General features: G+C 30.8%; 1 protein-coding gene across 1 annotated transcript; it reads left to right on the top strand.

Annotated features, from left to right (window-relative positions):
- Window positions 1–404: 404 nt before the first annotated feature.
- On the top strand, window positions 405–11,164 carry LOC141392604 (pickpocket protein 19-like). The gene is made up of 6 exons (XM_073965536.1): window positions 405–674; window positions 5,681–6,335; window positions 6,415–6,564; window positions 6,624–6,813; window positions 10,261–10,506; window positions 10,812–11,164. The coding sequence occupies exons 1-6, from the start codon at window positions 499–501 to the stop codon at window positions 10,988–10,990; spliced, it is 1,596 nt and encodes a 531-aa protein (XP_073821637.1). The 5' UTR covers window positions 405–498; the 3' UTR covers window positions 10,991–11,164.
- Window positions 11,165–11,595: the final 431 nt, after the last annotated feature.

The raw sequence follows: 11,595 nt of genomic DNA, 5'->3' as shown, positions 1-11,595 counted from the left end.
CAAACTGTTGCTTATCACGTTAAGTGAAGGCAAATAGAAATATTGTTTTAGGACAGCACCGATACAAAATAAACAAAACTGACCAAAGGCACCAATCCTTGGAGTAAGTACAGAAAATGTGGTGGGTTTAGATGGGATAGAAACTAATCGAAATTGTGGCACAAATATTTACAAATGAGAGAAATATAGTTCTGACAGCTTGTGAGTCAGAAATTACTGCATATTAATGAACGACTCTCCAACAAGGATTTAAGCAAACAATATTCTAATTTATTTAATTTTGGATAAATATTTACCAATATAATTCCTATAATATCAGCTCATATATTTGTCACTTCATTAAACTATCAATAGCTATTTATGTTATTGAAGACCTTATTGACGCCATTTATTTCAGGATTTTTACCTTAAGTAAATGTTCACACTTAAAGGACAGCATTATTCAAATTTCACAGCAGTTTCTTTTCAACGCCAATTGTGAAACACAAGCGGAAAATCATGAAAGCCTCCAAAGCTTTTCAAAAACAAAAACCTAAGCTTTCAATTATTCTACCATTCAGTCGAAAAACTGAGACACCAAAACTGTGGCGTGAACTACTGGAAGATTTTACAAATATATCTACAATACATGCTGTCGATAGGATATTTCAAAGGGCCTCGAAACCTATTGAGAGGTAACCAATTCAAGACATCCCATGAGAAACAATATTTTTAACAATATTTTTAAACAATATTTTTTCCAACAAAACATGGATTTTTTAAACAATATTTTTTCCAACAAAACGTGGATTTTTTTAACAATATTTTTCCGACAAAACGTGGATTTTTAAACAATATTTTTTCCAACAAAACGTGGATTTTTTAAACAATATTTTTTTCAACAAAACGTGGATTTTTTTTTAAACAATATTTTTTTCAACAAAACGTGGATTTTTTAAACAATATTTTTACCAACAAAACGTGGATTTTTTAAACAATATTTTTTTCAACAAAACGTGGATTTTTTTTAAACAATATTTTTTCCAACAAAACGTGGATTTTTTAAACAATATTTTTCCGACAAAACGTGAATTTTTTAAACAATATTTTTTCCAACAAAACGTGGATTTTTTAAGCAATATTTTTTCCAACAAAACGTGGATTTTTTAAACAATATTTTTTCCAACAAAACGTGGATTTTTTAAACAATATTTTTTCCAACAAAACGTGGATTTTTTAAACAATATTTTTTCCAACAAAACGTGGATTTTTTAAGCAATTTTTTAAACAATATTTTTTCCAACAAAGCGTGGATTTTTTAAACAATATTTTTTCCAACAAAGCGTGGATTTTTTAAACAATATTTTTTCCAACAAAACGTGGATTTTTTAAAGAATATTTTTTCCAACAAAACGTGAAGTTTTTAAACAATATTTTTTCCAACAAAACGTGGATTTTTTAAACAATATTTTTTCCAACAAAACGTGGATTTTTTAAACAATATTTTTTCCAACAAAACGTGGATTTTTTAAACAATATTTTTTCCAACAAAACGTGGATTTTTTAAACAATATTTTTTCCAACAAAACGTGGATTTTTTAAACAATATTTTTTCCAACAAAACGTGGATTTTTTAAACAATATTTTTTCCAACAAAACGTGGATTTTTTAAACAATATTTTTTCCAACAAAACGTGGATTTTTTAAACAATATTTTTTCCAACAAAACGTGGATTTTTTAAACAATATTTTTTCCAACAAAACGTGGATTTTTTAAACAATATTTTTTCCAACAAAACGTGGATTTTTTAAACAATATTTTTTCCAACAAAACGTGGATTTTTTAAACAATATTTTTTCCAACAAAACGTGGATTTTTTAAACAATATTTTTTCCAACAAAACGTGGATTTTTTAAACAATATTTTTTCCAACAAAACGTGGATTTTTTAAACAATATTTTTTCCAACAAAACGTGGATTTTTTAAACAATATTTTTTCCAACAAAACGTGGATTTTTTAAACAATATTTTTTCCAACAAAACGTGGATTTTTTAAACAATATTTTTTCCAACAAAACGTGGATTTTTTAAACAATATTTTTTCCAACAAAACGTGGATTTTTTAAACAATATTTTTTCCAACAAAACGTGGATTTTTTAAACAATATTTTTTCCAACAAAACGTGGATTTTTTAAACAATATTTTTTCCAACAAAACGTGGATTTTTTAAACAATATTTTTTCCAACAAAACGTGGATTTTTTAAACAATATTTTTTCCAACAAAACGTGGATTTTTTAAACAATATTTTTTCCAACAAAACGTGGATTTTTTAAACAATATTTTTTCCAACAAAACGTGGATTTTTTAAACAATATTTTTTCCAACAAAACGTGGATTTTTTAAACAATATTTTTTCCAACAAAACGTGGATTTTTTAAACAATATTTTTTCCAACAAAACGTGGATTTTTTAAACAATATTTTTTCCAACAAAACGTGGATTTTTTAAACAATATTTTTTCCAACAAAACGTGGATTTTTTAAACAATATTTTTTCCAACAAAACGTGGATTTTTTAAACAATATTTTTTCCAACAAAACGTGGATTTTTTAAACAATATTTTTTCCAACAAAACGTGGATTTTTTAAACAATATTTTTTCCAACAAAACGTGGATTTTTTAAACAATATTTTTTCCAACAAAACGTGGATTTTTTAAACAATATTTTTTCCAACAAAACGTGGATTTTTTAAACAATATTTTTTCCAACAAAACGTGGATTTTTTAAACAATATTTTTTCCAACAAAACGTGGATTTTTTAAACAATATTTTTTCCAACAAAACGTGGATTTTTTAAACAATATTTTTTCCAACAAAACGTGGATTTTTTAAACAATATTTTTTCCAACAAAACGTGGATTTTTTAAACAATATTTTTTCCAACAAAACGTGGATTTTTTAAACAATATTTTTTCCAACAAAACGTGGATTTTTTAAACAATATTTTTTCCAACAAAACGTGGATTTTTTAAACAATATTTTTTCCAACAAAACGTGGATTTTTTACACAATATTTTTTCCAACAAAACGTGGATTTTTTAAACAATATTTTTTCCAACAAACGTGGATTTTTTACACAATATTTTTTCCAACAAAACGTGGGATTTTTCGATATTTTTTTTTAAACGTACATTTTTTAAAGAATATTTTTCGCGACAACGTGAATTTTTTTATTGAATATTTTCCGCAAAAACGTTGATTTGATTTTTGGATTTTTCAAAAAATATTTTTCACATTTCTTGATCTTAAAAAAAAACATTTTTGGATATTAAAGAAAAAAGATTCTTATTTTTGGATTTTTTAAAAAATATTTTTAAATTTTTGGATTTTTTTAAAACAATATTTTTTGGATTATTTAAAAAAAAATAAATTTAATTTTTTTGGTTTTTTTTTTAAAACAATATTTTTTTGATTTATAAAAAATATTTGTCATATTTTTGGATTTAAAAAAAATTTTATAAATACTTTTCATAGTTTTGGATTTAAAAAAAAATATTTTTCAATTTTTTGGATTTTGTAAGAAAATACGTTTCACATTTTTTGATTTTTTTAAAACCCCATTTTTCATATTTTTGGGTTTTTTTAAAAGTATTTTTCATATCTTTGATTTAAAAAATATTTCTCATATTTTTGGATTTTAAAAAAAAAAATATGTTTCATATTTGCGGATTTTTTAAGAAAATATTTCTTATATTTTTGGATTTTTTAATAAAAATACTAAAAAAATCATATTTTTGGGTTTTTTAAACTTATTGTATTTTTCATAGCTTTGAATTTCAAAAAAAAAAATATTTTTCAAATTTATGCATTTAAAAAATTTTTTTTCATATTTTTGGATTTTTTTCAAAAAAAAATACTTTTAAAATACTTTTCATATATATGGATTTTTTAAAATATATATATTTTTTATTGGATTTTTTTTTAAAATTTTGGATTTTTTGAAAAATATTCATATTTTTTGATTATTTAAAAAATATCTTTCATATTTTTGGATTAAAAAAATCATATTTTTTTATTTTAAACAAAAATATGAAAGATATTTTTAAACAATATTAAAAAAAACATATTTTTCATGTTTTTGGATTTTGTAAAAAAAATACTTTTATTTTTTAGTTTTTTTTTTTATAAAATATTTGTCATATTTTTGGATTTTGTAAAAAAATATTTTTCATATTTTTGGACTTAAAAAAATATTTTTTTATTTTAAACAAAAATATGAAAAATATTTTTAAATTATAAGCAAATATATGAAAAATATTTTTGGATTTAAAAATAAAAATAATATTTTTGGATTTTTTTAAAAAAATATTTTTCATATTTTTCGATTTTGTTAAAAAATAGTTTTCCATATTTTTGGATTTTATAAACAAATAATTATCATATTTTTGGATTTAAAAAAATTTGTTTCATATCTTTGGATTATTTAAAACAATATATATTTTTTATGTTTGCAGCGTTTTATAAAGTATTTTTCATATTTTTGGATTAAAAAAATATTTTTGATATTCTTGAATTTTTTTAAAAATATTTTTCGTATTTTCGATTTTTTTAATAAAAATCTTCTTTTTTGAATTTTTTTAAAAAAATATTTTTCATATTTTTGGATTTTTTTTTTAAAAAATATTTTTTATTTCTTTAGATTATTTAAAAAAAATATTTTTAATATCTTTAGATTTTTCAAAAAATCGAAAAAAAAATCATATTTTTTGGGTTTTTAAAACTTATTGTTCATGTTTTTGAAGTTCTTATAAAATATTTTTCATAGTTTTGAATTTAAAAAAAATATTTTTCATATTTTTGGATTTTTTTAAAATTATTTTTCATATTTATGGATTTGAAAAAAAAAAATTTTCATATTTTTGGATTTTAAAAAAAAATATTTTTCATATGTTTGGATTTTTAAGAAAAATATTTTTCATATTTTTGGATATGGTAAATAAATGCTTTTCATATTTTTGAATTTTTTAAAATATATTTTTATTTATTTAACAATATTTTTCATATTTTTTGATTTAAAAAAATCATATTTTGGGTTTTTTTAAAACTTATTTTTCATGTTTTTGAAGTTTTTATAAAACATTTTTCATAGTTTTGAATTTCAAAAAAATATTTTTCATAATTTTGGTTTTTTTTTTAAACTATTTTTCATATTTATGGATTTAAAAAAAAAATATTTTTCATATTTTTGGATTTTGTAAAAAATACTTTTCATATTTTTGGATTTTTTTTTAAAAAAATATTTTTCATATTAATGGATTTTTAAATATATATTTTTTATACTTATATTTTTTGATTTTTTAAAACAATATTTTTCATATGTTTGGATTAAAAAAAATGTTTTTGGATTTTGTATTTTTTTACACCGTTATTAATTTTGGATTTTGTAAAAAATATCTTTCATATTTTTGGATTTAAAAAAAACAAATATTTTTGATATTCTTGCATTTAAAAAAAATGTTTTATATTTTCGATTTTTTTAAATAAAAATCTTCTTTTTTTGGATTTTTAAAAAAATATTTTTTTATATTTTTGGATTTTTTTAAAAAATTATTTTTCATATTTTTTGGATTTTTAAAACAATATAATATTTTTGGATTTTTTCAATGACGGCAACCCGTTTTCCCATCTTCCTTCAGATTCCTTTGGTCCTGGGGATTAATTTCTGCCATCGCCATATTTTCCTATGTATCCTGGCACATAGTTTACATCAATACCTACCACCCACTAAAGACTGTCATCTCTGATCTGCAGTGTCCTGTATTTAAAATTCCATTCCCAGAGATAACACTTTGCAACAAAAATCGCCTGAATTGGGAACGTTATCCAGAAGCCAAAGAGAAATTTTTACTTCCAACACACCGGACACCGCAACACGAACAAGTTTTCATGGAAGTTCTCAATGCCTACGATACCTTGCAATTTGTCAAATTCGATAACTTTAAAAATCTCTCCACCTTGTATCCTCCGATATTATTGTGGGATTTGAATTATATCAACTTCACGCTAGTTGTGGAACTGATGGCATGGCGCTGTCATGAAATTCTCAGTGAATGTTCATGGGCCAATCGTAGCTATGATTGTTGTGAAATATTCTCTGCTCGCAAATCTCAACAGGGTCTATGTTTGGCTTTCAATTCCATTGAAACTAAGGAGGGAATGGAGAAAATGAAAACGGATGAGTTCTACCCATGGCGTAGCTTGGGCATGGGACCGCTGAATAGTTTGAAAGTGAAGATATTTTTAAGAGAGAATTCACATTCTCCCCTGTCGTGGGACACTAAGGGTGTTATGGTAGGCAGCTTTATCTGTTGCATTATTTCTTTATTAGGAAAAAATATTTATCTTCTTGTTTCCCTAACCAATTTTACAGTTAATGGTTGTGGAACCAGGTGTGTGGTCCTATTTACCCCATGAAATACCCACCAGTACCAGAACCACAGTGGGGATATCAGCTTATTTGCACTTTTTCGATAACAACACCCGAATATTTTCTCAGTCAATGCGGCAATGTGTTTTTGAGGTGGAATCTTATCGCCTGATCTACTTTGAGTTTTCAGAATTTATAATCTTTATTTTTAGGATGAACTGCAAAGTCTGTTTTACAAATCTCTGAAGGGTCACCAATATATGTTTGAAAATTGCCAGTCGGAATGTCAACAGGAATATCTCGTGAGATTGTGCAACTGTACCCTGGATATATTGTATCCCAGAGATGATGAGTATAGGCCTTGCAGATTGGTCGATTTACCCTGTTTGTATCAGCACAATGGTAAGTGAATCTTGCACCGTATGTGAGATGAGACCTCCGTAGGAAGCTCCGTAGGAAGCTTCTATAGAATAGCAGACCTCCGTAGGAGGCTTCTGTACAATAGAAAACCTCCGCAGGAGGCTAGTATAGAATAGAAGACCTCCATCGGAGGCTTCTATAAAATAGAAAATCTCCGTAGGAAGTTCTATAGAATAAAAAAATAAATAGATGGGCTCCGTAGGAGGCTTCTATAGAATAGAAGAGCTTTTATAGAATAGAAAAGCTCAGTAGGAGGCTTGTATAGAATAGAAGAGCTCCGTAGGAGGCTTCTATAGAATAGAAGAGCTCCGTAGGAGGTTTCTATAGAATAGAAGAGCTCCGTAGGAGGCTTCTATAGAATATGAGAGCTCCGTAGGAGGTTTCTATAGAATAGAAGAGCTCCGTAGGAGGTTTCTATAGAATAGAAGAGCTCCGTTGGAGGCTTATGTAGTGCAGAAGACCTCCGTAGGAGGGTTCTATAGAATAGAAGAGCTCCGTAGGAGGCTTCTATAGAATAGAAGAGCTCTGTAGGAGGCTTCTATAGAATAGAAGAGCTCCGTAGGAGGCTTCTATAGAATAGAAGAGCTCCGTAGGAGGCTTATAGAATAGAAGAGCTCCGTAGGAGGCTTCTATAGAATAGAAGAGCTCCGTAGGAGGCTTCTATAGAATAGAAGAGCTCCGTAGGAGGCTTCTATAGAATAGAAGAGCTCCGTAGGAGGCTTCTATAGAATAGAAGAGCTCCGTAGGAGGCTTCTATAGAATAGAAGAGCTCCGTAGGAGGCTTCTATAGAATAGAAGAGCTCCGTAGGAGGCTTCTATAGAATAGAAGAGCTCCGTAGGAGGCTTCTATAGAATAGAAGAGCTCCGTAGGAGGCTTCTATAGAATAGAAGAGCTCCGTGGGAGGCCTCTATAGAATAGAAGAGCTCGCTAGGAGGCTTCTATAGAATAGAAGAGCTCCCTAGGAGGCTTCTATAGAATAGAAAAGCTCCGTAGGAGGCTTCTATAGCATAGAAGACCTCCGTTGAAGATTTCTATAGAATAGAAGACCTCCGTAGGAGTTTTCTATAGAATAGAAGACCACCGTAGGAGGCTTCTATAGAATAGAAGAGCTCCCTAGGAGGCTTCTATAGAATAGAAGAGCTCCGTACGAGGCTTCTATAGAATAGAAGAGCTCCGTAGGAGGCTTCTATAGCATAGAAGACCTCCGTTGGAGGCTTCTATAGCATAGAAGACCTCCGTTGAAGATTTCTATAGAATAGAAGACCTCCGTAGGAGTTTTCTATAGAATAGAAGACCACCGTAGGAGGCTTCTATAGAATAGAAGAGCTCCCTAGGAGGCTTCTATAGAATAGAAGAGCTCCGTACGAGGCTTCTATAGAATAAAAGAGCTCTGTAGGAGGCTTCTATAGAATAGAAGAGCTCCGTAGGAGGCTTCTATAGAATAGAAGAGCTCCGTACGAGGCTTCTATAGAATAGAAAAGCTCCGTAGGAGGCTTCTATAGCATAGAAGACCTCCGTTGGAGGCTTCTATAGCATAGAAGACCTCCGTTGAAGATTTCTATAGAATAGAAGACCTCCGTAGGAGTTTTCTATAGAATAGAAGACCACCGTAGGAGGCTTCTATAGAATAGAAGAGCTCCCTAGGAGGCTTCTATAGAATAGAAGAGCTCCGTACGAGGCTTCTATAGAATAGAAGAGCTCCGTAGGAGGCTTCTATAGCATAGAAGACCTCCGTTGGAGGCTTCTATAGCATAGAAGACCTCCGTTGAAGATTTCTATAGAATAGAAGACCTCCGTAGGAGTTTTCTATAGAATAGAAGACCACCGTAGGAGGCTTCTATAGAATAGAAGAGCTCCGAAGGAGGCTTCTATAGAATAGAAGAGATCCGTAAGTGGCTTCTATAGCATAGAAGACCTCCGTTGGAAGGTTCTATAGCATAGAAGACCTCCGTTGGAAAATTCTATAGCATAGAATACCTCCGTTGGAAGGTTCTATAGCATAGAAGACCTCCGTTGGAAAATTCTATAGCATAGAAGACCTCCGTAGGAGGCTTCTATAGAATAGAAGACCTCCGTAAGAGGCTACTATAGAATAGAAGACCTCCGTAGAAGGCTTCTATAGAATATAAGACCTCCGTAGGATGCTTCTATAGAATACAAGACCTCCGTAGGATGCTTCTATACAATAGAACACCTCCGTTGGTGGCTTCTATAGAATGGAAGACTACCGTAGGAGGCTTCTATAGAAAAGAAGACCTCCGTGGTAGGCTTCTATAGAATGGAAGACCTCCGTAGGAGGCTTCTATAGAATAGAAGACCTCCGTGGGAGGCTTCTATATAGTAGAAGACTTCCGTAGGAGGCTTCTATAGAATAGAAGACCACCGTGGGAGGCTTCCATAGAATAGAAGACCTCTGTAGGAGGCTTTTATAGAAGGGAAGACGGCTTCCATAGCATAGACGACCTCCGTAGGAGGCTGCTATAGCACAGAAGACCCCCGTAGGGGACTGCTATAGCATAGAAGACCTCCGTAGGAGGTTTCTATAGCATAGAAGACCTCCGTAGGAGGCTGCTATAGCATAGAAGACCTTCGTAGGAGGCTTTCATAGCATAGAAGACCTCCGTAGGAGGCTTCTATAGCAAAGAAGACCTCCGTAGGAGCATAGAAGACCTCCGTTTTAGGCTTCTGTAGCATAGCAGACTTCCGTTGGTGGCTTCTATACCATAGAAGACCTCCTTTGGAGGATTCTACAGCATAGAAGTTCTCCGTTGGAGGCTTCTATAGCATAGAAGATTACCTTTGGAGGCTTCTATAGCATAGAAGATCTCCGTCGGAGGCTTCTATAACATAGAAGACCTCCTTTGGAGGATTCTACAGCATAGAAGTCCTCCGTTGGAGGCTTCTATAGCATAGAAGATTACCTTTGGAGGCTTCTATAGCATAGAAGATCTCCGTCGGAGGCTTCTATAACATAGAAGACCTCCGTTGGGGTTTCTATAGCATAGAAGACCTCCGTTGGAGGCATCTATAGCAGAGAAGACCTCTGTTCGAGCCTTCTATAGCATGAAAGACCTCCGTTGGAGGCTTCTATAGAATAGAAGACCTCTGTTAGAGCCTTCTATAGCATGAAAGACCTCCATTGGAGGCTTCTATTGCATAGAAGACCTCCGTTGGAGGCTTTTATAGCATAGAAGACCTTCGTTGGAGGCTTCTATAGCATAGAAGACCTCTGTTGGAGGCTTCTATAGCATATAAGACTCCCGTTGGAAGATTCTATAGCATAAAGGACCTCCGTTTTAGGCTTCTACAGCACAGAAGACCTCTGTTGTAGGCTTCTACATAATATAAGTGCTCCGTAGGGGGCTTTAATGGAATAGAATATTCAGTGTCTAACCTTCCTCTGTCTCTCTCTCTCTCTGCTCTTTCAGATGTCTTGCTAAACATTGAACAAGTCGGTGAACAAGAATATGTGGCCTATCATGAGAGTGGAATGAGTTGTCCCTGCTTTTTCAATTGCGAATCCCTGAGCTTTTTTCCTGATGTACATTCTGATAATTTACCCAATGTGCCCTTGGATCAGAATGAAACGGAAATTTTAATGGAAGTATATTTCCTATGGGATTATATAAAGGTTTATCGGACAACAGCCATTTATACCTTGGTTGATTTAATGGGTAAGTTTCAAGAGAGGGGGACAAAGAAATTTAGACTTTCCATATGAGATGATGTCTTCAGTAGGATAAATTTTATCCAAAGTTATCAATAGATCCAAAAGTATCAATAGAAAGAACTTAAGTAAAATTTTGTAAGGAGATAAGACCTCAAAGATGAACATGTTCCATTGAAAGAAAATATCCTTCAGAGGACATCAACACAATGAAGAAGCATCTATGTTGTGCTATCTAAGTCTAAATTTCCCATAGTTGCATTATTACAGTTAAACCTCCGTCTCTATAATTTTTTATGCGTTTCTTTATAGCTTCTTTTGGTGGCCTAGCTGGCTTGTGTATGGGATGTTCCTTGGTGGGCATAACGGAAATATTGTTTTTCTTTCTCTGCGACATACCCAAGCGAACGGTAAACTGTTCAGAGCTGTCGCAACGCCTTAACAACAAAAGGAAATTGACAAAAACAAAACCAGTTATAATGATACCTTGAAACTGCCTAATTGGGTTTTCAATGACTTAACAATGCCCTAGTCTCTTCGATAAAGTCTAACTGCAAAAAGGCGTAATATTCTTCACTTCGTTTTCAATGCTCCAAAGCGAAATCTTTAGCTGTTTGTTTGTTGTTGTCCATGAAATAAAAAAATAAACACACAGTCACAAAACATTTACAAATGTCTAAAACAGATTTTTTACAAACTGCATTGTGTTGTGTTTCTTTAGAATACTCCTAAAAGTTCTTGAATCTCATCTTTGCCCAGCAAGACAATGAACAAAAATTCTGACCTCTTGTGGATGGCTGGTTGACAAGAAAGTTTTGATTTCTTCTATTTTGACTTTTTTCATTAACATCAACTTGTCATTAGCAGTACATTTAAGTGTTATGCTCTTAAATGGAGAAGAAGAAGAAGAGGCAAACCCTCACAGTGCAGTAGCTTTCGGTGCAAAGTATCTGCTCCAATTGGAAAGCTACTAAAAGTCATTCACTTTTGTCGCGAGCGTACAAATGTTAAGTTGTCATGGATTTGTGATTTATATTTTGCAACGCCATTCTAAGAAGTGTTTGTTAAAGATTCGAAGGAATTTGAAAAAAAAAAC

This window comes from Musca autumnalis, unplaced genomic scaffold (genome assembly GCF_047663935.1).
Source record: "Musca autumnalis isolate F117 unplaced genomic scaffold, ASM4766393v1 scaffold_2, whole genome shotgun sequence".
Taxonomy (NCBI): domain Eukaryota; kingdom Metazoa; phylum Arthropoda; class Insecta; order Diptera; family Muscidae; genus Musca; species Musca autumnalis.
This window is presented reverse-complemented; position numbering and strand designations above follow the sequence as displayed.

What these genes read in the sequence shown, in the direction of transcription:
- LOC141392604 (XM_073965536.1), top strand. Translation starts at nt 499, where the DNA reads ATGAAAGCCTCCAAAGCTTTTCAAAAACAAAAACCTAAGCTTTCAATT. An exon ending in GCCTCGAAACCTATTGAGAG is followed by an intron (nt 675 to 5,680) that starts GTAACCAATTCA and finishes ATCTTCCTTCAG; the next exon opens with ATTCCTTTGGTCCTGGGGAT. An exon ending in TACCTTGGTTGATTTAATGG is followed by an intron (nt 10,507 to 10,811) that starts GTAAGTTTCAAG and finishes GTTTCTTTATAG; the next exon opens with CTTCTTTTGGTGGCCTAGCT.